Below are 24,829 nucleotides of genomic sequence, written 5' to 3'. Positions count from 1 at the left end.
TCCAGCCAAGCTGTAACTTTTTGAAAAAAATTTTGTTGAAAAGATAGACTCTGTTTCAGTTCCACTACTTTGTCCTTATGACACAATCCTTTATACACACTGAATCTGGCAGCATGTTTTTGCCTATAATGCCTTTTCAAATCATAATCTTTGAAGACTTGCACAAATTCTGTACAAATTAAGTAGAGTGCCTATTTGCCTCAACAAAAAAGTAATCATCTGTCCACTTTTCACTGAACAATCTTCCTTCATCCAGAATTTTTCTTTTATGGGGTTCTTTCTTTCTTTTGAGATGTTGTAAAGCAATATTGGGACTTAAAAAATAATAATAGATATGGGACTTATTTTTATTATGAAAATTAATTGACAGAAAAATAGAAAGCAAAGTTTGGGCCCTTCCACAGCTTTCTAGGCTGCTAATGCAGGGCGAGGCGGAAGGCCAACTGCAAAGCACGGCAAGCAATGTGTGAAGCGCCACTGAGATGTGGAAGTACCTTTAATAATCAAATAAGAATGCTTACCTGACTTCTAAATAACATTAAACACCTAACGTTACAACGGTAGATTGAAGTATTATTGATAATTGCTGCCTCGCTAAGTCACCACGAGCGCATGTAACATATGACAGTGTTGATTCTACTGTCTGCACTTGGAAGATAACATACTGGAAGCCGCACCACACCGTAATACTGAAGCCACACATGCATACAAATGATGAGAGCAAAAGTACTTTTTTTACATGACACTGTGACATGTAATCACAAAAAAACTCAGTGTTTTAGGTAAAGTTACGATTTTGTATTGGACTGCATTCATAGCCATTGTTGGCCACATGTGGCCCAAGGGCCGAGGGTTGGACACCCCGCTCTAATACATCACAGTGACATGGCCCAACTTCTACCTGGGCACTGTGGGTAATATCTTCTTTTTGCTGGATGGTCATATAGCTCAGAGCATCTGTTGGGTCTCGCTCACAAGGATCATGAAGACCAGGACCCCCTTTGGCAAAGGCAAAAGAAAAACAAAAATGCCATTTAGAATTGAGTTTAGAATTCAATTATCTAATACAAAAGAGAGAGAAGGAAGGAAGAACGAAGAGGAAAAAAAACTGAGAAACTATATCTGCTTAATTAAATGGAGTAAAAAGGACACTCCTCATTTTCAGTATGTTAGCACTCAAATATCCTCATTTTACTGGAAGTCACTTACATATCTAAGGTCAAAATTGGGTCTTATTCTGAGAGTTTAGAAACAGCATGAAAATCATCCCAAATCTTTAAAGGGGATTACATATGGAAAATAAGGCCAAATTTAATTTTTCCAAATTAAACACCAGACTACAGAGTGAACTTCATACATTTTAACCAAACATCTGCATTTTCAAATTCAAAGCTCTATGTAAACAAATTCATTGCAGACACAATACCTTATTAGTACCATTTATGTTAGTATATATAAAATATAAATTACATTTATTGAAGGCGTTTTATAGCATTATCCCAACATTCAAACATCCTCTTTGCTAAAATTCCAAGCAAATCAACTCTTACGCATCACTTTCCTATGCAGAGGACAAATTTAACACATATTTAGAAAAATAAACCAAAATGAGATTTTTCTGATTCTTCTGCCTCCAGAGTTTGAAACCCTTACCAGGAAGTAGTATTCCAGATGCCAAACACTCCATTACTCGTCTCAAGGCCTCCCCAGCGCCCAAAGGTCTATTACAAGTACCTATAGACTTTTCACATATAAGCTCTAGTGGCTAGAAGATATTAAATTACAAATTAGTACATGCATCAAGTGTTAAAAGGATTCCAGTTAAATGTGAGCTAACATTTCTATCTACAATGAAGGTCAAAAAGGTGAAAGTCAATTTATCATTTAGGGCCCAATTAACTTTTCCCCTCTAGATTATCAACGTTTTCCCCAGCTAGAGTTTTAAAATAAATTATTTTTGACAAAATACATTCAGAAGACATTTAATTACAAAAACCTTATTTTTAGTTACCCTGAAAAGATCACTTAAGATATTATGTTCATCTAATTGATGTAACAAAGATATAACAAGCCTTCATATACATTAGTAATAGCTAATAACTAATCAATGTTCAAACCCAGCCCACCTATCTCCCACATGAAAGAGGAAGCACGCACACCACAATAAGACCTCATTTCAGACATCCTGCCCCAAGTACTAAAAACTGATACTACTTAAAAGTAATAATTGCTATATTAATTTAAAGTGACCCTTTACAGATTTATTTGTTTTATAATGTTCTTAATTGTGGTCTTGAGTAGGTCAGGCATAATAATTTCCAAATTAAGTAAGTTTTAAAATATATAAACTATGCCCATAGTCAGGTTAAATGTACTGTTCATCTGCCTTTAATTACTAACACAAATTTATTTTTAAGTGTCTGCAATCAAAGAAAAAGAAGGCATGGGAGCCTTATACCAACATATCAGGTCATTTTTATCTTAAATGAAAGAGCATGGAAAGACAAATGTGCCCGCCAAGGAGGCTTTGAAGGGCAGTAGTGACCTGTGCAGAGCAAAGTGCTGAAGACACTCACTTCTAACAGGTATAGAACCTTTTTGTCAGGGGAAAAAAAAATCTCAGGCTCTGTAAGATGAATTATGATAAGGTAAAAGAGACAAGTCATATGCATAAAAAAGAATTCATATAAAAAGATGCATAATCTTTTCAGAACAAAAATAGGCAATGCATACCTTCGCTAACTCAGAATACAGTCATTTCACAGTAATATGTAATTTCTACAGTTCAGCTTCAGAATTTGCTTTTAACTAAATTTAAGTACTTACCCATCCTTTTAATGGTGCCCATGTGGGGACTCTGTTGCACAAATCGCGTAGAATGCGAAGGACAATTACACATGATTTTAATCCATTTGCCCTTGCCTAAAACAAACAAAATGATTCCAGTATCCCTGTTGAAATCCATTACACACTTAAGCACACTGATCATGGATGGGCTCTTTAAAGTTAATACTAATTAGCCAGCCACTCATCCGTTGTCAAAAAATTTTTTACAGTTATTAAAAATAACAAAATTATGGTTTAGAAAAGCAGGCTTTAAAGTAAAGGAAGAGTATTTTTAAAATTGCTTTTATAGCCTCATGGCAACCACATTCTAGGCAACTATCTTAACATTTAACTTTTCTCACCCATGTTTGTACTTTATAAGCCACCATTTGAAATTCAGAGTACTAAGCTGAAAAGGATTATATAATAATTAAATATCAAGTACAGTAGAAGCTATACTGGGCATATTGCCTAAATTAACTCATTTACTCCTACGATGACCCTGTAAGGTACAAAGTACCCACATTTTATACTTTACACAGAAGCCAGTAAGTGGCAGATCTTCCAAATGAAACCTATACAAGGTATAGTTAACAGTAAGATAATAACAAAGAGCCAACCTGAAACCATTTGGCATGTCGAAGAGACGCCAAGGCATTCAGGCATTTCTGCCTGTCCAGTAAGTCCGGAGGATCTTTCATCGCAACCTTTTCTAATGGGGAAATGGGATAGAGAGAGAGAGAGAGAGAGAGAGAGACATACAATTTGACCAAGGGGTTCCTGTCATATTTCCAAACAATAAAAATTTTAAAAAGAACAGCATTTGAGTGAACCAATAGGACTCCCAGAAGATTTCATGATCTGATTTTGTTGTTTTTTTAAAAAAAATTACATGCATTGTGATTACTTAAGTAAAAAGTCATTAGAGCCATTCTGTGCACAAGTAGAACAGGAGCACAAAGGCATTCGTTTAGTAAACAAATCAATGACTGCTGCTACATACAATCTGGAATCTTATTAAGCACGTATACAGCATCCAAGGGCACAAAATAGGCACATAGCACTTTTTCCTTTGGCACGGTGTGAAGAGTGGAAAGATGGGGCCAACAGCAATAATAATTATTCTTTTTAGAAGGAATCTTAATCACTAATCAAATCTTAAAACGGAAGCTGGGGCTCTTTTATGGAATCAATTTGAAATCTACTAAGAATATACTGCATATGGTAATTTTATTTTTTTTACAACTAAATAAACTCATCCAACAAAATAACCATTAATAGAAAATTTACCCCATTGATGAGAACTGTTCAAATGTCACACTGGAGTTCCCTCATTATTTCTTTTCTAAACCAAAATTTCCAAAACTACAAAAATGAAATACATTGAAATACACTTCAAGCTTTATATTATATACCTTTTTTTAAAGCAGCAAAGAATATTACCTAATGACAGCTATTTGACTTGCCTTAACATTTTAAAATGGATTAGATGGCCCAAAACAGCAAAATTAAGAATTCAAACATGTGATTACTGAAAAACATCCATAACTGAGAAAATATCACATGATACTACATTCAAGTTTAGAGAGGCAAATACATTCCCTCTAAGCTATTACAAAGTGGGTTTTTCAACTTTCTGAAGACTTGTTGCGTTATTTAAATGCACAAGACGCCCTGGCTAGTGGATTGAGTGCTGGCCTGAGAACCAAACGTCGCTGGTTCACTTCCCAGGCAAGGGGAATTGGGTTACAGGCCAGGTCCCCAATTGGGGGTATATGAGAGCCAACCAAACATCAATGTTTCTCTCCCTCTCTTTTTTCCTCCCTTCCCCTCTCTCTAAAAACAAATAAATAAAATCTTTTTAAAAAACAACAATTTAAATGCACAGGACATACACAAATGTGGAGTAATTCTTTGTCTAACCCAATTAAGTCAGGTTCATCATTCTCGTAAGAACTCTTTGATGTAGGAAAGTCCATTAACACTTACTAGTAGAATCATGATGCAGACTTGGTCATATGTTTGTATGGCCAACTGATACAATGTAAATATTTTAAAAGACAGATGTTACTTTTTGGCTTCCTGATTTACTACAAGATTCTATTATGACAAATTTACTGTATATTCCGATTGGTAGCTTGCCATTCACTAAAACTAAAGGCATAATGCCTAACAGAAAACAAATCTATTAGAGGAAAAACTGGGGTTCTCTTTTAAACTCCAACACTCTAAAGGCTGAAGTGCTACACACTTATTTTCTGACCAGGTGAGCTCTACACTAGATATTTGCATTGTTTCACATTAACCTCTGCCAATGAATTCACAACACAGGGTCTCATTTCACTACCCCTTTTATTCAGAATTTGGGAAGCCTCAAAAAGAAGGATTAATGTGGATTTATTTATAACCATAAACAAATATACTATGGATATTCACTTCATAGGTGATCCAGTTCCTGGACTTGCTCATTTCTGTCTTTATATGACACAAAACATACAACTAACTCATTTTAATGCTGTTATGTGAAAATGTGTAACTGTGATCAATGCAAGCATCTGCATAAAGCTCACATTCCAGATCAAACAAACTACTACAAATAGTGATTAGAATCTCTTAAAAGTTAGACATGACAAAGGTCGACTGACTGCTAAGTAATGTAATCCCAGAAAAAGGTATGGACTGTACTTCATTTTTAAGATCTCAGTTAAAAATAAGGCAAGCTTAGTTTTATTCTATCATCTTACCAAGTAATGTTGGGAAGAGGGGGGAAATGGAAGAGAGGAGTGAAGCAGAGGAAGTTTGAATAGGAAAAGAAAGGGCAAACCGAAACACTTTTTGAGCTTTCTGGTACTTTTGCCCAATGGTCAAAACTTATAAAAATAACATCTCATGTTCACTGCAACACAGATATTTTTAAAGGGGGACAATGATAAAATATTTAGATAAATTCTTTCATCCCCAAAGTCAGATTATAACCACACACTCTTAATTAAAAAACAACGGAAGTATTAACTTGCTACAGACAGCCAACATTTGGAAGCAGTAGCTTCTACTAAAAACAGACAGAGGACAGGCAGTGAACAAGACTTGCACTACATTCTCTTTCACATCACCATCAGAATCGCCACGTTTCTTCATGCTCTGACAGTCAAAAGTCTAAAGATCCAAAATGTTTCAATATTCACGAGGTGAGACACAGCAGAGAAAATGCAGTAATTCATCTCATCTTATCTTCCTCAAAGTTTCTTATTGAACTGACATGGCACTACAGTACTGCTTGTTAGTCCCGCTTCCCTATTTCCTTTATATATTAATAATATAGAGTTTTATATATTTTCATTAAAAAAATAAATTACTTAATGTGGCAATCATAGAATTGCTGCTGGAAAAACACTGCTACTTCTCATAGCAGAACCTCAAGTTCAATGTTGGTATTCCAATTTTGTGGGGAAGCAAAGCTTTTCTGATACAAGGCATCTTGGAGCTTTTAAGTTAGAAACAATGGAACTGTGAGACATTTCATTTTTTTCCTACAGTGACCAGTAAAACAGATTAAGAAATAGCATGGGGGATGGGCCTGAGGAGTGACAAAAAAGCCAAAAAGCAAAGAAAAACAGCTTTTAAAAATTTATTGCTCAGCAGCCTGGCATCAGGGCATGAAGGCACATAAAACATTCTGAACAACAGAAGCACTGGAAAAGAAGTGTATTATGCCTAACTTTCTTTGGTTAGAGGTTAGATCAGCGGCCAGAAACACACTGTACTACAGGAAATGTTGGTCAGTTTCTCTCAATTCATTACATGAAAGCTAACTGTCTTCCCGTTAACAGTAACACTAACCTGGACATGGGGCAGAGAAAAGCCAGAACATGACTGTTAAACAGGAGTTATATGTCTGGAACCTGGGCTCTTCAAAGGTACAATAATGAGCTGGGTTATCACAAAGGCCTCTTTGACAATGCGGATGAAGCTGAGCTACTGAGTATATGTTGACAGAATTTTCTAATTAGCCTGAAGATACCCCAGCATTCCCTTCTTTCAATTCCTTGAGGCTCTGTGGAGAGCAGACATTACGCTCCAAGCCACAGTCCACGTAAACATCATGCCACAATAATGTGCACAGGTAAATAATGTAGTACCAAGGTAGATCAGAGAAAGCACTGTTCTCCTAATTTACAGTAGAAATGTTGCTCAGTAGGACTTGTTTTCCATGCCTCAGAGTAGACAGCTGGCCACTGGAAAGATAATGACTAAAGGTTTGCCCTGGATAATGTAGGTTTAGCAGCTGGGGAAGGCAAGAAAATAAAAACCTGCAGCATCATTATAATCCCAGCTGTGATTTCTGGATTGTGAGACTCTAGTGTCTTCACCTAGCAGGGCTCACACCAGTGAACTTCTGTCAAGATGCATCAGAAGTTTGCACTGGCACCAGTACGTGAAAAGGGTCTCTTGGACTGCGTCTCTGTGAGCCCCTCAAGATCTCCCCCAATACTGAGGACACAGGTTTGTCTTAGCCTCAGCCACAAGTGTCTCTGTAGTTTCCCTGTCCAGCTGGTTTCAAATTGCATTGTAAATATAATAAAGTTGATTTATCACCCTCACCGCAAAAATGCTTCTGGTTTAAAATCACAAGCATCAAGAGAAGTTGAGATTGCATGATGCTCAGAAAAACTCCATCAGCAAAGACACTCCTAACACTCATCCTAGACAGTAATGGGAGAATGGACAGGAGTCTTGACTTACAGGGGCTGGGTACAATGTGATACATCCCTCGTTTATAAAACAGGGCAATTACCTATCTCAGAGGGTTGTTGGGAGGGTTAAAATAAGTTACATATATGAAAAACTGCTTATAAAATAGTAAGTTAATTTTATACCTTAACAGAGCTTGAATTCTGACATGCCCATTGTTAATGCTTCTTACGTACTGAACAGTCCTATTTAATTAAACGATATGTTAGCTACAAATAATCTTTTATTGCCTACTATGTATTAGGTAGCATTCCAGGTGCTAGGGGGAATGGATAGGGTAGGGAAAGATACCTACTCCCAATGAATCGTAAGGTATATAATAAACCATCCCATTATTAGCACTGCAGCAAGTACAGAATACTGATTTCAATAATGCACTTCACGGAGCTTAAGGGTCAGGTCTTCAGACCTGCCATGGACACGTCACTCTCACTATGAGCTTGGGGCAGGGTGAGGAGGTGAGTTTGCACTGTGAATCTTTTTTTGTAAGCTAACACTATTTACTGAGCAACTAGTTTATGCGGGGTGTTATACAGGATACATTACATAAAGTCTCTCATTTACCCTCCAACAACTTTCTCAAGTATTTATTATTCAGATTTTTAAATGAAGAAACCTGTCCAAAGTCACACAGCAATAGTAACTAATGGAATTAGGATTCAAACACCTGACTGCCAGGTACCAAGGTCTGTGCTTTCTCCCCCAGGCCTCCGTTGGCAGGAAGCATGTAATACCGGGGAAGGGCTATTGTACAGGACCTTCAGGTAAAGAAAAGGGCTAGAATATGGAAAGACAACCGACCACACAGGGGGGACCTTACCTGTGAAATACTAAACAATACCAAAGAGATTCACTACCTACTCTGGCCCCTGAAAATGTAAACAGCCTGCAGAGACAGCTCTGAGAGGACTGATGCCCTCACCTGTCCCCATCCTCCAGTTCTCTCTGCTCTCAACCACACTTTTTTTGTCCCTTTTTTAGATTTTACCCAAATATGTGGCAAGTGAAAACAGGAAAGAGACGAATGTGATATACGTGTATAAAATAGTCTGTTTTGTGAGAGGAGAAAAGGTGAGGTTCTATAGAAAAATACTCTGAAAAAAGTAACAATGCATTTTTTTTAACTTTGAAAAAGAAAATGGGTGGAGATTTCTTTTAAGGGGCTATCTCTCAGTCTTAAATATTCCTGGAACCCTAAGAATCTTGTGCTTTCACTCCATGCAGCTGAGAAGAACTGCATCAAGAGGGGGAGACCTGTCCAGTGAGAGGGATCAAGTCCTACAGAATTGTACAGTCCAGGTCTCAGGTATTCAGTTATGCTGGATCCTCAAATTTGCCCCGGAGTGCATAAAACGGCTAGCACATACGAAGAAAAAAAAAAACCCCAAACAAAAAACTGTTTTTGACAAAGCCCAGGTTAGACAAAATGAGCAACTTAGAAGAGATAACAAATGAGTCAAAGGACTGGGAGGTTAAGGACAACAGCAAAGCAAATCTTTCTGCCATTCAAAAGAATAAGAAATAACATGTATAAAACATTAGAGCCAAGTTGATTCTTTCACCTTACCTATCCCACACAACAATGTTAACACCAGCTGATGAGATTCAGCTCATTAAAGAGGTCTTGGGCTCTTGAATAAACACTGACTCTCCTTCTTTACCACAAATTCCATCCTATAACTAAACTAGTCTTCTAGTAAGAATGCAATACACTTAGAATCTCTTTTCAGTTTCTCTAAACAAAATTAAACTAATAAAAGCAACATACTAAGCTTAAGGGTATCACTGAAAACGGACAAAATCCCATGTGAGCACAAAACCCTAAGAGAAAAGAAGCCTGGTATTCTCTTAATTCTTTCAAAGAAATAATGGAAGGGATGCCTACAGCTACAAGCAAACATAATTAATATAGTCTTTGGCAACTGCAGCCTTTTTCTCATTTCTCTATACTCAAGTAATTTTTAACAATACCTATAATTATAACTCTACTTAGAAATGGTTAGTTTTACACTAGGTGGGTCAAGTAGAACACAGCTTACCAGAATTAACAGAATTATCTTGATACTTCAGAAATCATTTTATAGTTCTACAGTTAATGATGAACTGAAAAGCTGTTAAAGAAATTAAGCCATTTAAGATCAGTTCTTCAGAGGTGTTAGAAACACTATATACAGCAAAAATAATAAAATAAGTAAACCCATGTGTAAATCCAATTATAGACTGGATGCACTTTAATTTTAAACTATAACTCATAAATGTATCAAGTTTATGTTGTCAGGTTTGGTATAGCTAACATGAGTTACCCAAAAGCTTTTTTAAAAGGAGTCTATCAAGTGTCTGCCAAAACTCAAAGTTCTAACGTTACTAGTAAAATATCTTTTTATGCCTTTATCATCAACTTGAAATAAATTAAGAAACTGACCAATATTTCTTACTGCACTGGTATTTCAGGTAGGAGAGTAAGCAGGACTTGTTAAATGTCTAATGATGAAAAGTAGCAATAGGGAGTCTCCACTAGCCCAGATAGGCCACACTGCCTCTAAACTGTCATGACAGAGAGAGGCCGGTTGGTCAAAGGTCTGACACAGGAGAAACATCACATGGCAAGTTTCTAGGGACAGAACTGAAAGGCAGAAACAAGCTAATGTGACAGGATAAAAACATCAGAAAAAGAAGCTCAGCTCCATCATTACTTCTCAAAACTGAATTGGTTTCTCACACTATTTTTACAAGGATGACATTGCCATAAAGGAATTCTTTTTAACTTCAGAAGAAAGTTAATTTAAGGTATGATTCCCACATACATCATATTCAAAATGTTAACAGGATCACAAATCTCCTAGAAAAATAACTTAATAAAGATTTTTTATTTTAAAAATTCAATCACTCAATTTAGATCTCTTATATTACAAACATATTTACACATGGGCAATTAGGTAAAGCACAAATCTTATAAGGTTATGTGTAGTTATTAGATGTCAAGAACAATGTACAAATGAGTAATCTGAATAATAACTGAATAAATTTAAAAAATTCTGTTTTGGTCCACATTTAATCCTAAAATCACACCTAATATCCAAACTATATAGAATTGGTTTAATGATAGGAATAACAATGTAATACTAGGCAAAGTAAAACAGAACACCAAAATAGAATAAAAGTTAGAATTAAGCCCAACATGGTAAGCACAGGTTTTTGAATTAACATACTTTATACTTCAAATATATACATTTTTGCAAAATACAGTGATTTATGTAGAAACAAAGGTGTTTAAAATACTACAAATGGCGTAAGATAAATGAAGACAGTTACTTCTTAAATCTATAAAGCACAGTTAACATAGCATTCAATTGGTCCTCCACGAACAAAAACAAAACAAATATTTATGTGTATGTACCTCCGTCCTTCTTCTCCAATTCATCCCTAATTAGAGGGGAAGTAAGTATCACCTTCAAAGTTAGCGTGGGCTCTTTTGTATTCCGAATTATAATAGATGCCTCATCCACACATTGTTCCACTTCATATTTCTCTTCCGTGAGTTTCTGAAAGTCACCAAGATTTCAAAAACACCCAATTAATTAGATTAAAATTTCAAAAAACGAACAACTGTCCCTTAGTTTTCAAGTGTTATTAGTAGAAATGTGGTGCCAGAGTACATAAAGTCATTAACTAGTTCTTTAGAGATAACAATTCTCTCTCTTCCCAACTATCAGCAAATCCTTTCTCCATCCCTCAAAAAGCAACCATAATGTCAACTCCCTATAAAATTGTAAGAGTATTTAAATTCATTCTTTCAAATATCTGAAAGTAAAATACCAACAGCATCATTACATGATAAAAAGTAAATTACTGTACTTTAAATTATTACAGAGAACTATTATAGAAAAATAAATTGTTGGAAATGGTCTCTAAACCAGTACCTTTGTTGACAGGAAAGCCTAAAAAGGAACTCCTATTTACTAAGGACTTATAAACTTACGATTTTGTAAACTTTTACATAGTATTATGTAAATTTCTAAAAAGAATCAAATAAGAATGAATAAAAGAGAATCTGTGCATAGTCACTCACTAGCAAAAAAATTAGTTATAAACAAGTAACTTCAGTTCTCTAACGATGGTCTCAGAGATCATTACAGTGAGACGTATCATTACAGGGTAAGTCACCTGATACCCACAGGGAAATGTACATTGCTTCTTTCAACATACAACTACACACAATTTAAGGGCAAAACTAGAATATAGAGAAAAAGCACAAAACTGCTCACATTCACTTTCCCACTATAAGAGCATAAAAGATGTCCATCAGAGAATGAACCAAACTAATTTTTTTTTATTCTCACCAGAGGATATGTTTATTGATTGGAGAGAGAAAGGAAAGCGGCGGGCGGGGGGCAGTGGCAAGAAAGAGAAAGAGAGAGAGAGAGGGAGATATCTCAGTGTGAGAGAGAAACATCCATCAGTTGCCTCCCATTCGAGCCCCAACCACAGACCAAACCCACAACCTAGGTATGTACCCTGATTGTGGATGGAACTCACAACCTTTTGGTGTATAAGACAACGCTCCAACCAACTGAACCACATGGGCAGGGCACTAAATTTTTCAATTATGCATGCAGATCACAATAAGACACATCCAAAGTAATAAACATATAGTGAGTTTGGGACTAAAATAATAGGTAACTTCTGGTTTTGATCATCCTTCTCCTCCCTTGCTCAAGAAAGTTCTACAATTGCCCTATAAAAGAATATGTAGAGAAAAGGTACAATACAACCTCAATAAATTAAGGTACTTAGATAACTGAAAAGTTTTGCTATGGTAAATGCTCAAAAATTTTTTTTCTTTTTTCTTTTAAATCCTCACCCAAAGATATCTTTAATTTTTAGAGAGAAAAGAAGGGAGAGAGGGGGAGAGAGAGACAGAGAAGAGTTAAACATTGTGTGAGAGAAAAATATCCACCAGTTGCCTCCCATACTTGCTCCAACAGGAGATAGAACCTACAACCTAGGTATGTGCCCTGATGGGGAAATGAACCTGCAACCTTTTGGTATACACGATAATGCTCCAACCAAATGACCCACCTGGCGAGGACCAAAAAGAAAAAAGATTTTTAAACTCATAAGAAAATAAGATCATATCAGAGATTGGTTTTCCACATAAACAGCAAGAAAACAACGGGGAAGCAGAGAGTAAAAGTAGAAAATCATCCTTAGAATAATTTTCTGGAATATGATTAGTAATAATAATAATGTGTGTGTACTTGCATGTATATATTTGGGTATATGTGTGTGTACATGTATACAATTTAATGAGATGAATCTCTAATTAGATCCCTGTTTTATTTGGGTAACTTTACCCAAGTTACCCAAATGGTAATGGATCTAACAATCACACAAAGCAGCTGGTTTCACTGTTGGTAACTTTATTGGCTATATTAAACTGAAATGTTTCTCATAACTTCTATTATTGGTCTTAAGAGTTCAGGCCTCTTTTACTTTCTCCAAGAAGCCCTTCAATGACCTATTTATGTCTCATTTAGTCTTCTTTTGCCTAAAAAGCCCCAATCTCTTTAAGTCTGAACTGGTTTACACAGCCTGCACTCTCTCCTGCATCTCTCCCTTGAACACTTGCTAGCTCGACAAGAGCATTTTAAAACTTTGGTGCCCAGAAATAAAGACCCTCACTCGGCGGGGCGGGGGGGGGTGCCGAGTTCACACAGTTGTGGTCTGCACAGAGAAAGCTCTGTTTATGAAGACTGAAGGTTAGCCCAGTCTCCTATATCTTCAATACTGGAGAAATGTGACAGATTTTAAGAATAAGAACTTTGATTTATTACAGCACTGGCTGTCAACCCCTTTTCCACTCTGACACATGGGGAATATGACCAGTCTCATAAGAAAGAAGGCTCACATTTTAGACTTCCGGTCAAGATGGAGGTAAAGGTAAAACTGCCTCACCTGTAGCAAAAATTACAACTACAGCTTTGGCTGGTGTGGCTCAGTGGACTGAGCGATGGCTTACGAACTGAAAGGTCACTGGTTTGATTCTCAGTTAGGGCATAGGCCTGAGTTGCAGGCCAGGTGTCCCCGGTTGGAGGTGTGCGAGACACAACTGATCGATCTCTCACATACTGATGTTTTCTTTCCTTCTCTTAGTCCCTCCCTTCCCCCTCCCTGTAAGTAAATAAATAAAATCTTTAAAAAAGAAAATTACAACTACACTACAAACAAATGTCATCCAGAATCATCAGAAAATCGAGCTCTATGGAAGCCTGACAACCAAGGAGTTAAAGAAGCCACACTCTCCCAGACAGGTAGGAGGGGCTGAGACGCAGACATGGAGAAGACCGGAGATGGGGAGTGGTGCAGAGGCGCAGAGACGTGGAGCGGGTGATTCCGCATCTATGTGTGGTGGATAAGAATTGGGAGGGACACCTCAGGAGTGAGGGATACCAGCCCCAGACCAGACCACCCAGATCAGGGTTCCAGGGCCAGGAATGTAAGTCCCTGTAACTTCTGGTTGTAAAAACCAGTGGGGACTGGGATGGTGGAAGAAACTGTGGGATTCTCAAGAGACGCCTCTTAAAGGACCCATGACGGACTTAGGACTTACACATTACACAGACTCACCCCGCTCTGGGGTTCAGCACCAGGGAAACAGCAGAAAGGGCTCCAGTGGCATACAGGGAGAAATTCAAGTGACCACCAAAAGAGCACGTGCTGGGAGACAGCTTCCTACCACGCAAAGTTCCAGAGGCCAGGAAGTGGCACTGTCTCTGAGCCTGCCCCCCATGCAGAGCAAGAGAGTGGTAACACGGGTTGCCCCATCCTTGCAATTACCTAATAAGCCTCTGCCCCATACAACTTACAGGTGTACTTTTCTACAATAGGCCATGCTACTGAGACAGGGTGTCAAAGCAGCTCTGCCTAAGACACAGGAACAAACCCAGGAAGGCTGCCAAATTAAGAAGACAAAGAAATATAGCACAAATGAAAGAACAGAACAAAACTCCAGAAAAAGAACTAAACGAAATGGAGATAAGCAACCTATCAGATGCAGAGTTCTAAATTGGTTATCAGGATACTCAAGGAACTCATTGTGTACTTCAACAGCATAAAAAAGACCCAGGCAAAAATGAAGGTTTACATTAAGTGAAATAAAGAAAAATCTACAGGGAACTGAAAAATCAAGATGGCGGAAGAGTGAATGGAAGTCACACTGACCTCCTCCCAGGATCAATCTGGAATTACAACTAAATTGTGGAGAAATCACCTGGAAAAAACAATTGAACAATAGTGAGAGAGGAGCCTTATAACCTCAGACAGACAAGTTAGGAAATCAAGACAGATGAATTTAAGAAGCAGAAGCAAAAAGAAGAGTCTCACAAATGATGAGAAGACAAAAAAAAAAAACACCCCCAAATAGAAGAGAAATGAGAATCCAAAGAAAGAGAACTAAATGAAATGGAGGCAAGTAAACTATTAGATAATGAGTTCAAAACAGCATTCTAAAGACAGTCAATGAGCTCAGAGAGAAGTACAAAAAAACTACAGGAAAACTATGAGGAACATACTGGAAACTACAGCAGCATGAAAAAGGACATAGAAATTACCAATAAGAAGCAAGAGGAAATGAGGAATACAATTTCTGAATTGAAGAACACAGTAGAAGGAATCCAAAGCAGGCTGGATGAAGCTGACGATCGAATCAGCAAGCTGGAGAATAAGGTGGAAAGAAGCTCCCAGAAAGAGCAAGAAAATGAAAAAAGACTCAAAAAGAATGAAGAGGCATTTAGGGAAATGCAGGATAACCTGAAACATAGTAATATCCATATAATAGGGATACCAGAAGGAGAAGAGGAGCAAGGGATAGAGAAGCTATTGGAAAAGTAATGATGGAAAACATCCTTGATTTGAGGAGAGAAAAAGTCACACAAGTCCAGGAAGCACAGAGGGTCCCATACAAGAGGAACCCAATGAGGCCCATGCCAGGACACATCATCATTAAAATGGCAAATATCAAAGACAGAGAATCATAAAGGCAGCAAGGGAGAAATAGGTAGTAACATATAAGGAAGCCCTGGTTCCCTTATATGGCTAGCAACTGACTTCTCAACAGAAACGCTACAAGCCAGAAGGGAATAGCAAAGTATTCCAGGTCATGGAAAGCAAAGGCCTGCAACCAAGACTGCTCTACCCAGCAAGGCTCTCAATTAAAATGGAATGTGAAATAAGGAGTTTCCCAGACAAAAGAAGGCTAAAAGAATACATCTCCACCAAACCAGCATTGCAAGATATGCTAAAGGACTGCTTTAAGAATATGAAGAAAAAGAGTTTTTGAATACCTACTTCCTTTCACAGTCACCAATACTTGGTATTACCAATATTTTTAATACTTATTAATCTGATTGTGACAATGATGTGTTATTTTAATTGCTACTTTATTATTTGTTAAAACAAAACCTGTTTTTGTATATTTCTTGCCTATTTCTATTGTTTTTAAAAAGCTTAAAATGACTTTTTGGTGTTCTTTATCTATTTTTTGATTAAATGTTTATAGAACTTTTTCCCTAAAAAACAAAAACCTATTAACCCTTTTTCTGATGTTACAAATACTTCCCTATTCTATTACTTGTCCTTTAATTTTTCATATGTATATTACTATATAGTATTAAGTGTTTAATATAGTCATATTGTCAATATTTTACTTTATAGTTTCTAGGCTTGAATATTTTACTTCACGGTAAGAAAAATATTGTGTGTTTTCTCCTAAAACTCCTTAGATATTACATATTGACTTTTAACTCACCTGAGTACTGTTTGTATAATGTGTGAAATAGGCCTCTATATTTGTTTTATTTCAAGTAATAGTGGTCCATGAACCTTATTTGTTGAATGAGCCTTATTTTCCCCACTGATTTAGAATACCAATTTACTTGTATACTACATTGTTAGACATAAATATATTTGTGTCGAGAATGCTCATTTTATTTCACTGATCTACTTGATTATTTCTGTGCTGGTGTCATGCTGTTTTAATTGCTGAGACTTTATAAATTTTTAAATATTTTATAATGGATTTTGACATTTTAAAAATAAAGATTTTATTTATCAATCTGGAAGGGAGGGAGAGGAAGGAAGGAAGGAAGGAAGGAAGGAAGGAAGGAAGGAAGGAAGGAAGGAAGGAACTACCTTTTGCAACAACACTGATGGAACTGGAAATTATGCTAAGTGAAATGAGCCAGTTGGTAAAAGACAAATACCATATGATCTCACCTATAAGTGGAATCTATTCAACAAAATAAACTTAAGGAACAAAATAAACCACAGGCATGGAAACATGGAGCAGACTGAAAAGTGATCAGAGCAGATGGGGAAGGAGGATAATGGTGGAAAGAAGGGGAAGGGACTAGACAAAGAACAGGTATGAATGACCCATGGACATGGACAATAGAGTGGGAAGTGACTGTGGGAGCGGGGGAAGGGGTGGGATGGGTCAAGGGAGGTAAAAGGGCAAAAATTGACACAACTGTCATAGAACAAACATGATTTAAAAAAGAAAAAAGAAAAATCTACAGGGTACCAACAGTGAAGGGGATGAAGCTAAGAATCAAATCAACAATTCTGAACATATGAAAACAAAAAACAGCCATGCAGAACAACAAGAATAAAAAGGAATTTGAAAAAAGGAGGATAGGCTAAGGAGCCTCTGAGGCATCTTCAAACGTACCAACATCTGAATCACTGGGGTGCCAGAAGAAGAGGAAGAGCAAGAAATTGAAAACTTATTTGAAAAAATAATGAAAGAAAACTTCCTTAATCTGGTGAAGGAAACAGACATACAAGTCTAGGAAACACAGAGAGTCCCAAACAAGATGGGCCCAAAGAGGACCACATCAAGATATATCATTATTAAAATGACAAAGGTTAAAGATAAAGACAATTGTAAAAGCAGCAAGAGAAGAGCAGATAGTTACCTACAAAGGAGTTCCCATAAGATTATTGCTGATTTCTCAAAAGAAACTGTGCAGGCAAGAAGGGGCTGGCAAGAAGTATTCAAAGTGATGAACAGCAAGGACCTACAACCTAGATTGCTCTATCCAGCAAAGCTATCATTTAGAAGGGAAGGACAGAAGATAAAGTGCTTCCCAGAGAAGATAAAACTAAAGGAGTTCATCATCATCAAGTCATTATTATATGAAATGCTAAAGGAATTATATAACAAAAAGATCAAAATTATAAACATTAAAATGGCAAGAAATTCACAATTATCAACAATTGAACCTAAAAAACAAACTAAGTGAACAGGAGGATCAGGAACAGAACCATAGATATAGAGATAATTTGGAGGGTTATCAGTTGGGAGGGGGCAGTGAGAGAATGGGGGAAAAGGTGCAGGGATTAAAAAGTACAAATTGGTAGGTACAAAATAGACAGGGAGGTGTTAAAAACAGTATAGGAAATGGACAGCCAAAGAACTTACATACACAACCCATAGACATGAATTAAGTGGGGAGGTTTGCTGGAGGGCATGGGGACACTGGGTTGAGGGGCGCAAAGGGGAAGAAATTGGGACAACTATGATAGCATAATCAATAAAATATATTTTAAAAAAAGAAGTAAGACTCACTAAAGGGAACAGAAAGGGAGATGAGATGGTTGAAAAAACCTCTAATATCCAACCATTTGATTTCTTTTTTATAGATTTAAGAGTTACAATGTCCACTATACCAAAAACAGAAATACAGATTAAACTTTAAAGCATTAAAAAAAAAATAATGGAAACAAGATGAATTTTATTAACATTCTAATAACAAAAATACAGTTAGCCAGAACCCATTCATGAGCTGTTTCTTAAAACTTCATTGTACTCCATGTTGCTTACCACTTTCCCTCTCTAAATGATCACAAAAGGCCTTAAAAAATTTTTTAAAGAGATTTATCCCTTACCCTGGCTGGGAGGCTCAGCTGGTTGGAGCATCATCCCATATACAAAAAGTTGTGAGTTTGATTCCTAGTGAGGGCACATACACCTAGGTTCTGGGTTCGATTCTTGGTCAGGGCATGTACGGGAGGCAACTAATCAATGTTTCTCTCTCTCTCTCTCTCTCTCTCTCTCTCTCTCTCTCTCAGTCAATAAAACATATCCTCAGGTGAAGGAGGGAGGGAGGAAAGAACAGAGGAAGGAAGAAATTTAACCTTAAGAAAGACCAGAAACACTTTATCAGAATGAAAAGTAGAAAAGCCAAATGTTTGTTCAATCAACTAAAAAAAACTGTATCTTAGCTGATGTAGTTCAGTGGATTGAATGCCAGCCTGCAAACCAAAAGAACACCAGTTCAATTCCCAGACAAGGCACTCCCAGTTGGGGGTGGGCAAGAGACAACCAACTGATGTTTCTCTCGCATATCATATTTCTCTCCCTCTTTCTCCCTTCCTTCCCTCCTCTCTGAAAATAAATAAAATCTTTTAAAAACCACACCTTAAGATCTAACACAGAATGATAAAGTAAAATAGATGCTCCAAAAATTAACATAGGGGTATGTGTCAACAAGTAACACAATATGACTGTCAAGAATACTAGATAAGCCCTGGCCAGGTGGCTCAGTTAGTTGAGACGTCACCCTGTACACCAAAAAGCTGCAATTCGATCCCCACTCAGGGCATACACCTAGGTTGCAGGTTTGATCCCTGTTCTGAAAGCATACCAGAGGCAACCGATCGACATTTCTCTTTAGTCTATCTGTCTGTCTCTCTCTCCCCGCCCCTCACCTCCCCCCTTCCATCCTGTCTCAGTAAATCAATAAAAATATTCTCAGGTGAGGATTTTTTTTTTAATGCTAGATTAAAAAAACAGAAAGGATGGTTCTGACAATCAGTTGGTAAAAATGAAAGAAAATGATCCAACAAAGCTAATAAAAACAAGTTTAAAATTCCTATTACTTGGAAAAAAAGGAAACTTTTTAGTAAAATACAAATTAAAAAAAAACCAACAAAGAAAACAGAACATTCAACAACTCAAAGTTTGGACCTTGTGGACTGATATCTATTTACCTGACATGGACATAAGGAGTAACTGATATAAAATCATCATCATAAAGCTACAATCTAATGATACCACAGATAACACATTTGAAACTGAAAGATAATCACAGCTTCCCAATTAGTGATGCAACTGGTCCTCGGAGCAGGCTGGCACAGCCAGTCCTAGACCTGCCTCAGCCCTGAGGAGCTTCCAGCCTTCAACTGAATCCTCCAGGAACCATGCTAACATTAAAATTTTCTAAATGTATCACCACGTGAAAAAGGTTTGGAAACAAGGAATTAACAGTGACTTTCCGTTAATAGATGCATGAGTGACTGTTAAATTAACAGAGTCTTTATTATTGAAAGTTATCACCCTGACTGGTGTGGCTCAGTGGATTGGGTGTCATCCTGCAAACCAAAAGGTCGCTGGTTCAACTCCCGGTCAGGGCACATGCCTGGGTTGTGGGCCAGATGCCTGGCTGGGGGCATGCAGAAGGCAACCAATCAATGTTTCTCTCCCTCCCTTCTTCTCTCTCTAAAAGTAAATATATAAAATCTGAAAAAAAAAATATTAAAAGTCATCATCTATGCCAGTCTCCAGTTCTCTAGGCTTTTTTTTCCTTGCCTGTGGTAAAATGGTTTCCTTATAAATCATTTAAAGTCCCAGTGGGCTTTTTCTGATCCTTCAATTCTTTTCTACATTATACCGACCCTTCCCAGCGTTTCACAATGCTGAGAGACCTGGTCCAGAAAACAAGAAGACTCTGAGCAAGATACACTTGAAAATTTAAGACTGTACCTTAATAGCCATCTTAATTTTGATAAATATATCCAGAGTACTAATCACCAGAAATTTGCTTTACATGCGATAGGTCAGTCACTGACCCAGAGTAGCAGAGCTCCTTTTGTCTCTACCCTTTATTATTACCAATTTCTTGTTATTGAATTCAAAATCACTACCAATTTTCATGTTTTTACAAATTCTCCTAGAGGTGTAATTAAACTGTACTCACCTGAATCTGAATAGGAAGATTATCTTTGACTGTATTCAACAGGGTCTCTGTGGGTTTGTCTTTGCACATTAAAACCAGCTCCAAGTCCATATCATCTTTAATCAGCAAGCCCTTTGCAACCAGGCCAATCCTCATTACACCACACAATGTCCGACCACCTTGATCCCTAAAAAATAAAAGTCTGAATGATTACTTTTACAGCCCATTTCCCACACTGAAACTTAATCATAACTTGGCTTCCTGCATAGCCACATAAATTGATAAGAAAGCATATAAATCCAGATATACAAAATTCCATAAAATTAAGCCTCTGATTTAAGGTTCATAAAATATTTTTCTACCACAAGGAATCAACAGGGAGCATACTGCAGATTACAAATTTAAAAAGTCTTCATTAAATCTATATTGCTCAGGAAAATCCAAAAATACTGCATCTCCTTAAACACTTTTTCAAATTAAAAAAAAATTCCTATTATCTTTTTATTGGTAATTAAAGAATTTGTAAGAAACATGAACATCATGGTATATTAAGAAAGCATCAGGCTGAAAATCTGAAAGCCCTGGACTCTACTCCTAGTGGTGGTACCTTCTGATTTGTTATCTACAAGTGCCTGTGGCTATCAGGTAGATAAGCCTAAGCGCATCCCTTCTAGTTGGATCATTCTATGAATCCACAAAGTTTATGGGGAAAGCAGAATAATGTGATAAAAAGCAAAGAGCTGAGGAAAGAAAAGACCAAAGATAATCTGCCAGTATATGCATTTGGAACCCAGCCGTAATGAAAAGAAAAAAAACACTCAAGTCGTGAGTGCTGCAGAGAACAATGATAGCCTCTATCCTTGATTTTAAGTTTCTACTGGTTCACTTTCCATAATCACAGTGAAAACATGACTAAGATGAGCAGTTGTTCAACAAGTAGCAAATGTTTGAGTATGGAAAACATACTAAAGGAGATCCATTCACTCCTGTTTCTGAGGCTTACACTATGGTTAAATACAAAAGAGGTAAACCTGCTTAAAAGGGAAAGAAGAAAGTAACATCCGAGAACAAACTGCATGCTACAATTCTCATTTAACCTTAAACTAAAACAAGCCTTCACTGTAAAGACAAGAAATGTGAATCTCAGAAAAGCTAATTAATTGTTCAAGTTCACAGAGAGAGAGTAAAATGGCAAAGCCTGGATTCAAACTCAAGTTGGTTTGACCACAATACTCAGGTTCTCTACAATATTATGGTTGCATCCAAAGTACAGAAGACGGAGAAGTCTAAATTAGAAAGGTCAAACAAAGCAACCTGAAAGTCTGACTTCAGTCCATGGTAGACAGAAAGAAGGTCATCCTAGCTGAAGGCAAAGAATCAGCAGAGTTGGGCAAAAGTCAGCAGAGTGAATAATAAACCAGAGAAAGGAGAGAAAACAAATTGTGGTAATGGAAACACGACTGTCAATTATAAATAATCCAGTCACTGGTTCAGTGCCTGGTACACCTTAGAGGATTCATTAAGGAAACTAATAAAAAAAAGTTTAAAAATGGTAAAAGTATACAAAAAAATAAAAAGCACTTTAAAGCAAGTGACCCAAAAGCAGGGAATTATTTAAGAACACAGCCATTCATTTTTTATTTTTCTTCTGTATCCCTGTCCTTTCATATTCTCATTCTTCCAAATCTAATAATAGTTTATAAATTCCCCCTCCATAATCACCTTTGAACCACTGCCTTCAAACTAGTTTCTTTTCAGGTTGTTATAGTACCTCAATAACCTCCTTTCATTGGCCTTATAGAATAACCTCTGCCATCTCTAATCTGCTGTAGAGAGTATCCTGCAACCAGAATAATCTTCCAGAAGCACTGCACAAACGGCACTTTCCTTGCTACTTTCCTGGTGTCCCAATGAACTGTTAGACACTTGGCATATTGAGAGGCAATTTAAAAGACAATATGACTTCCTCATTTGAACCCTGACTCTGCTACTTACTGTGTAACATTGGACAAATTACAAGTTACTTGGCTCTTTGAGCCTGCTTTCCCATTTGTAAAAGAGAAATAATACCTTCCACTCAGACTTGTACTGAGAATATCATTTAATTTAATGTAAATAATGAGCCTGGCATATTAACAGCTCAAAAAATTCTAGCTGTTAATCCTCCAACAGTCCCTATACTTTCTCACACCTTGATCGTTGCTGACATTTTTTTCTTCTACTTTCACTATCTGTGCCAAGGCCCTACCCATCTTCTAAATCAACTGCAAATGCTACCTCCTTCATAAAGTTTTTTTCTGATCCCCAAAAGCAGCATATACTCTCTCCCCTAGTCTGTAGTATCACATTTGAGTCACAGGAAATTGAGGCAAAGCAGCTAAGAAAACTATCTGCAATCAACAGACTTAAATATGAATCCTGGCTCCACCACACATATTCAGTGACCCTAAGCAAGTTAAAGTTTGTTAATGATTCCAAGTCATTTCTTTTTTAAGCAAATCTGAAGCAGTGGAAATTTCATAAGTAAAATGGGGGCAGAGGAGGTGGGTAATAATAACAGAGACTAGTAGATTTATTGTACAGTGATGTGGAAAATAATTGGCACTCAATAAATGATAGCTATTATTAACTAGCCATTATTAGATCACTTAAATTCTGTATCATAATTATGATATACCTGATCTTCTCATGTAGAAGACAGCATGACTGAGCAGAGAAACTAAGTCCTAATTCAGTCCTGAAGTTGAATAATGAATTTGAATATAGAAGGTATTGTAAAGCAAGCAACCCAAATATACGAAATTACTTAAAATTAAGAAGAGAATCCTAATATTCCTAATAATACAAATAGTGGGACCTTGTGCAACTTGACTTTTAAGTCAGATTGTAAAAAGGTAAAATAAAAGCTGCCTGACAATAGAAGGTGCTTAATAACTATCACCTAGCCCTCCCCCATTTTGTGCCCTCTGTAGTACTCAACTATACCAGGAGCACAGTATGTGTCTATTATCAAACACAGCTTTGTTCTTGGGAGATGTGCATGCCTCTGGTTTACATAAAATAAGGACACAATCATTCTGCACAACTTGTGTTCTACTATGTGGGAAGAATCACAGACAAGTCCTCTCAACCCGTGACTATTCGACATGGAAAGACTTAACAGACAATCAAGAGCATTCACACAGAAAGCTATATTTAAAAATCCAAATGAATCTATGGAGCACATTCTCTTTTAAAAACCTTTAAAACACAGTGACCTGATCCAGCAAAGCAAAAGTCTATTGGAGCACTTTCCAAAGGTCGACCCAGCCATAAGAACAAAAAAAAGATGTGTTAAAAAGGCAAGAACTCCTCTAAAAAAGAAAACCTCGTAAAAAGGGTAAAAATGGTAAATCTTATGGTATATATTTTACAATTTTAAAAAAGTTTTAAAAGGTATAAACACATTCCAAAATGCAATGTAATTATGTAGTGTGTGAAGATGTAACTTACGCAGAGACTGGGATATACAGAACTAGATTGTTAGATAATATTACTAGTTAACATGAACCCCAAAATTTGACAGTGTCTGTTTTAAAGCCGTAATATGTGAGAAAAACTGAATTACTGACAAAAACCTAGAGGCTGACAAGACTACGACTAGATACAATGTATATATTACCTGTAAACCATTAACAAAGTCAAGGAATTATGTTCTTCCACTGAAAACTGATACCAATTATCTTTCATCTGAAAATGAAAAGGTTACACTATCTTTCTGTGAGGAAATCAATTTATCAATGCTTTCCTACTGTTATCTACTACTTACACACTGATTTAGAATTAAAGCTGGGAAAAAATTTTAACCAATATACTCAATTTATAAGTTTTAGCCAAATACTGTTCTTAATTCTATTCATACTTCTGTATGAAAAGAGCTTCACTTCTCACAGTCAACCATACACTTATTCCAATCATAATGACGTCGCTCCAAACAGTAACTCAAAGCTTAGCACAGCATAAAAAAATTCCATGATTGGATGCCAGTTATCACCAGCTTCATCGCATTTATCTCTTACTATTTTTACAGTATTGAGAATACTCTGCTATAACTGTTGAAGGGTCTGGCTTCCAGCAGGCCTTCTTGCATTCTACAAATATCCAACGAGCATTTACTATATGGAAGACACTGCTGGATCCTGGGAATCAATTTTCCTGCACTCTTTCCTCTACACCAGGATTTTAAAATACCTGAT

General features: G+C 36.8%; 1 protein-coding gene across 5 annotated transcripts in view; it reads right to left on the bottom strand.

Annotated features, from left to right (window-relative positions):
- STRBP (spermatid perinuclear RNA binding protein) overlaps positions 1-24,829 on the bottom strand; it is a 175,428-nt gene that overhangs the window by 37,147 nt on the left and 113,452 nt on the right. For all 5 annotated transcript variants that reach the window (XM_054584407.1, XM_054584408.1, XM_054584409.1 and 2 more), the window contains 6 exons: positions 20,616-20,781; positions 10,976-11,120; positions 3,447-3,538; positions 2,827-2,922; positions 1,654-1,765; positions 902-999 (listed from right to left, as the gene is read on the bottom strand). In XM_054584407.1, coding sequence (XP_054440382.1) covers positions 902-999; positions 1,654-1,765; positions 2,827-2,922; positions 3,447-3,538; positions 10,976-11,120; positions 20,616-20,781 — 709 coding nt within the window. The remainder of the gene's footprint in view (positions 1-901; positions 1,000-1,653; positions 1,766-2,826; positions 2,923-3,446; positions 3,539-10,975; positions 11,121-20,615; positions 20,782-24,829) is intronic.

This window comes from Pteronotus mesoamericanus, unplaced genomic scaffold, assembly GCF_021234165.1.
Source record: "Pteronotus mesoamericanus isolate MK-2021 breed Mesoamerican mustached bat unplaced genomic scaffold, CSHL_Meso_final contig_78, whole genome shotgun sequence".
NCBI classification, from domain to species: Eukaryota; Metazoa; Chordata; class Mammalia; order Chiroptera; family Mormoopidae; genus Pteronotus; species Pteronotus mesoamericanus.
Note: the sequence above shows the minus strand (reverse complement) of the source record. Positions and strands in the feature narration are given on the sequence as shown.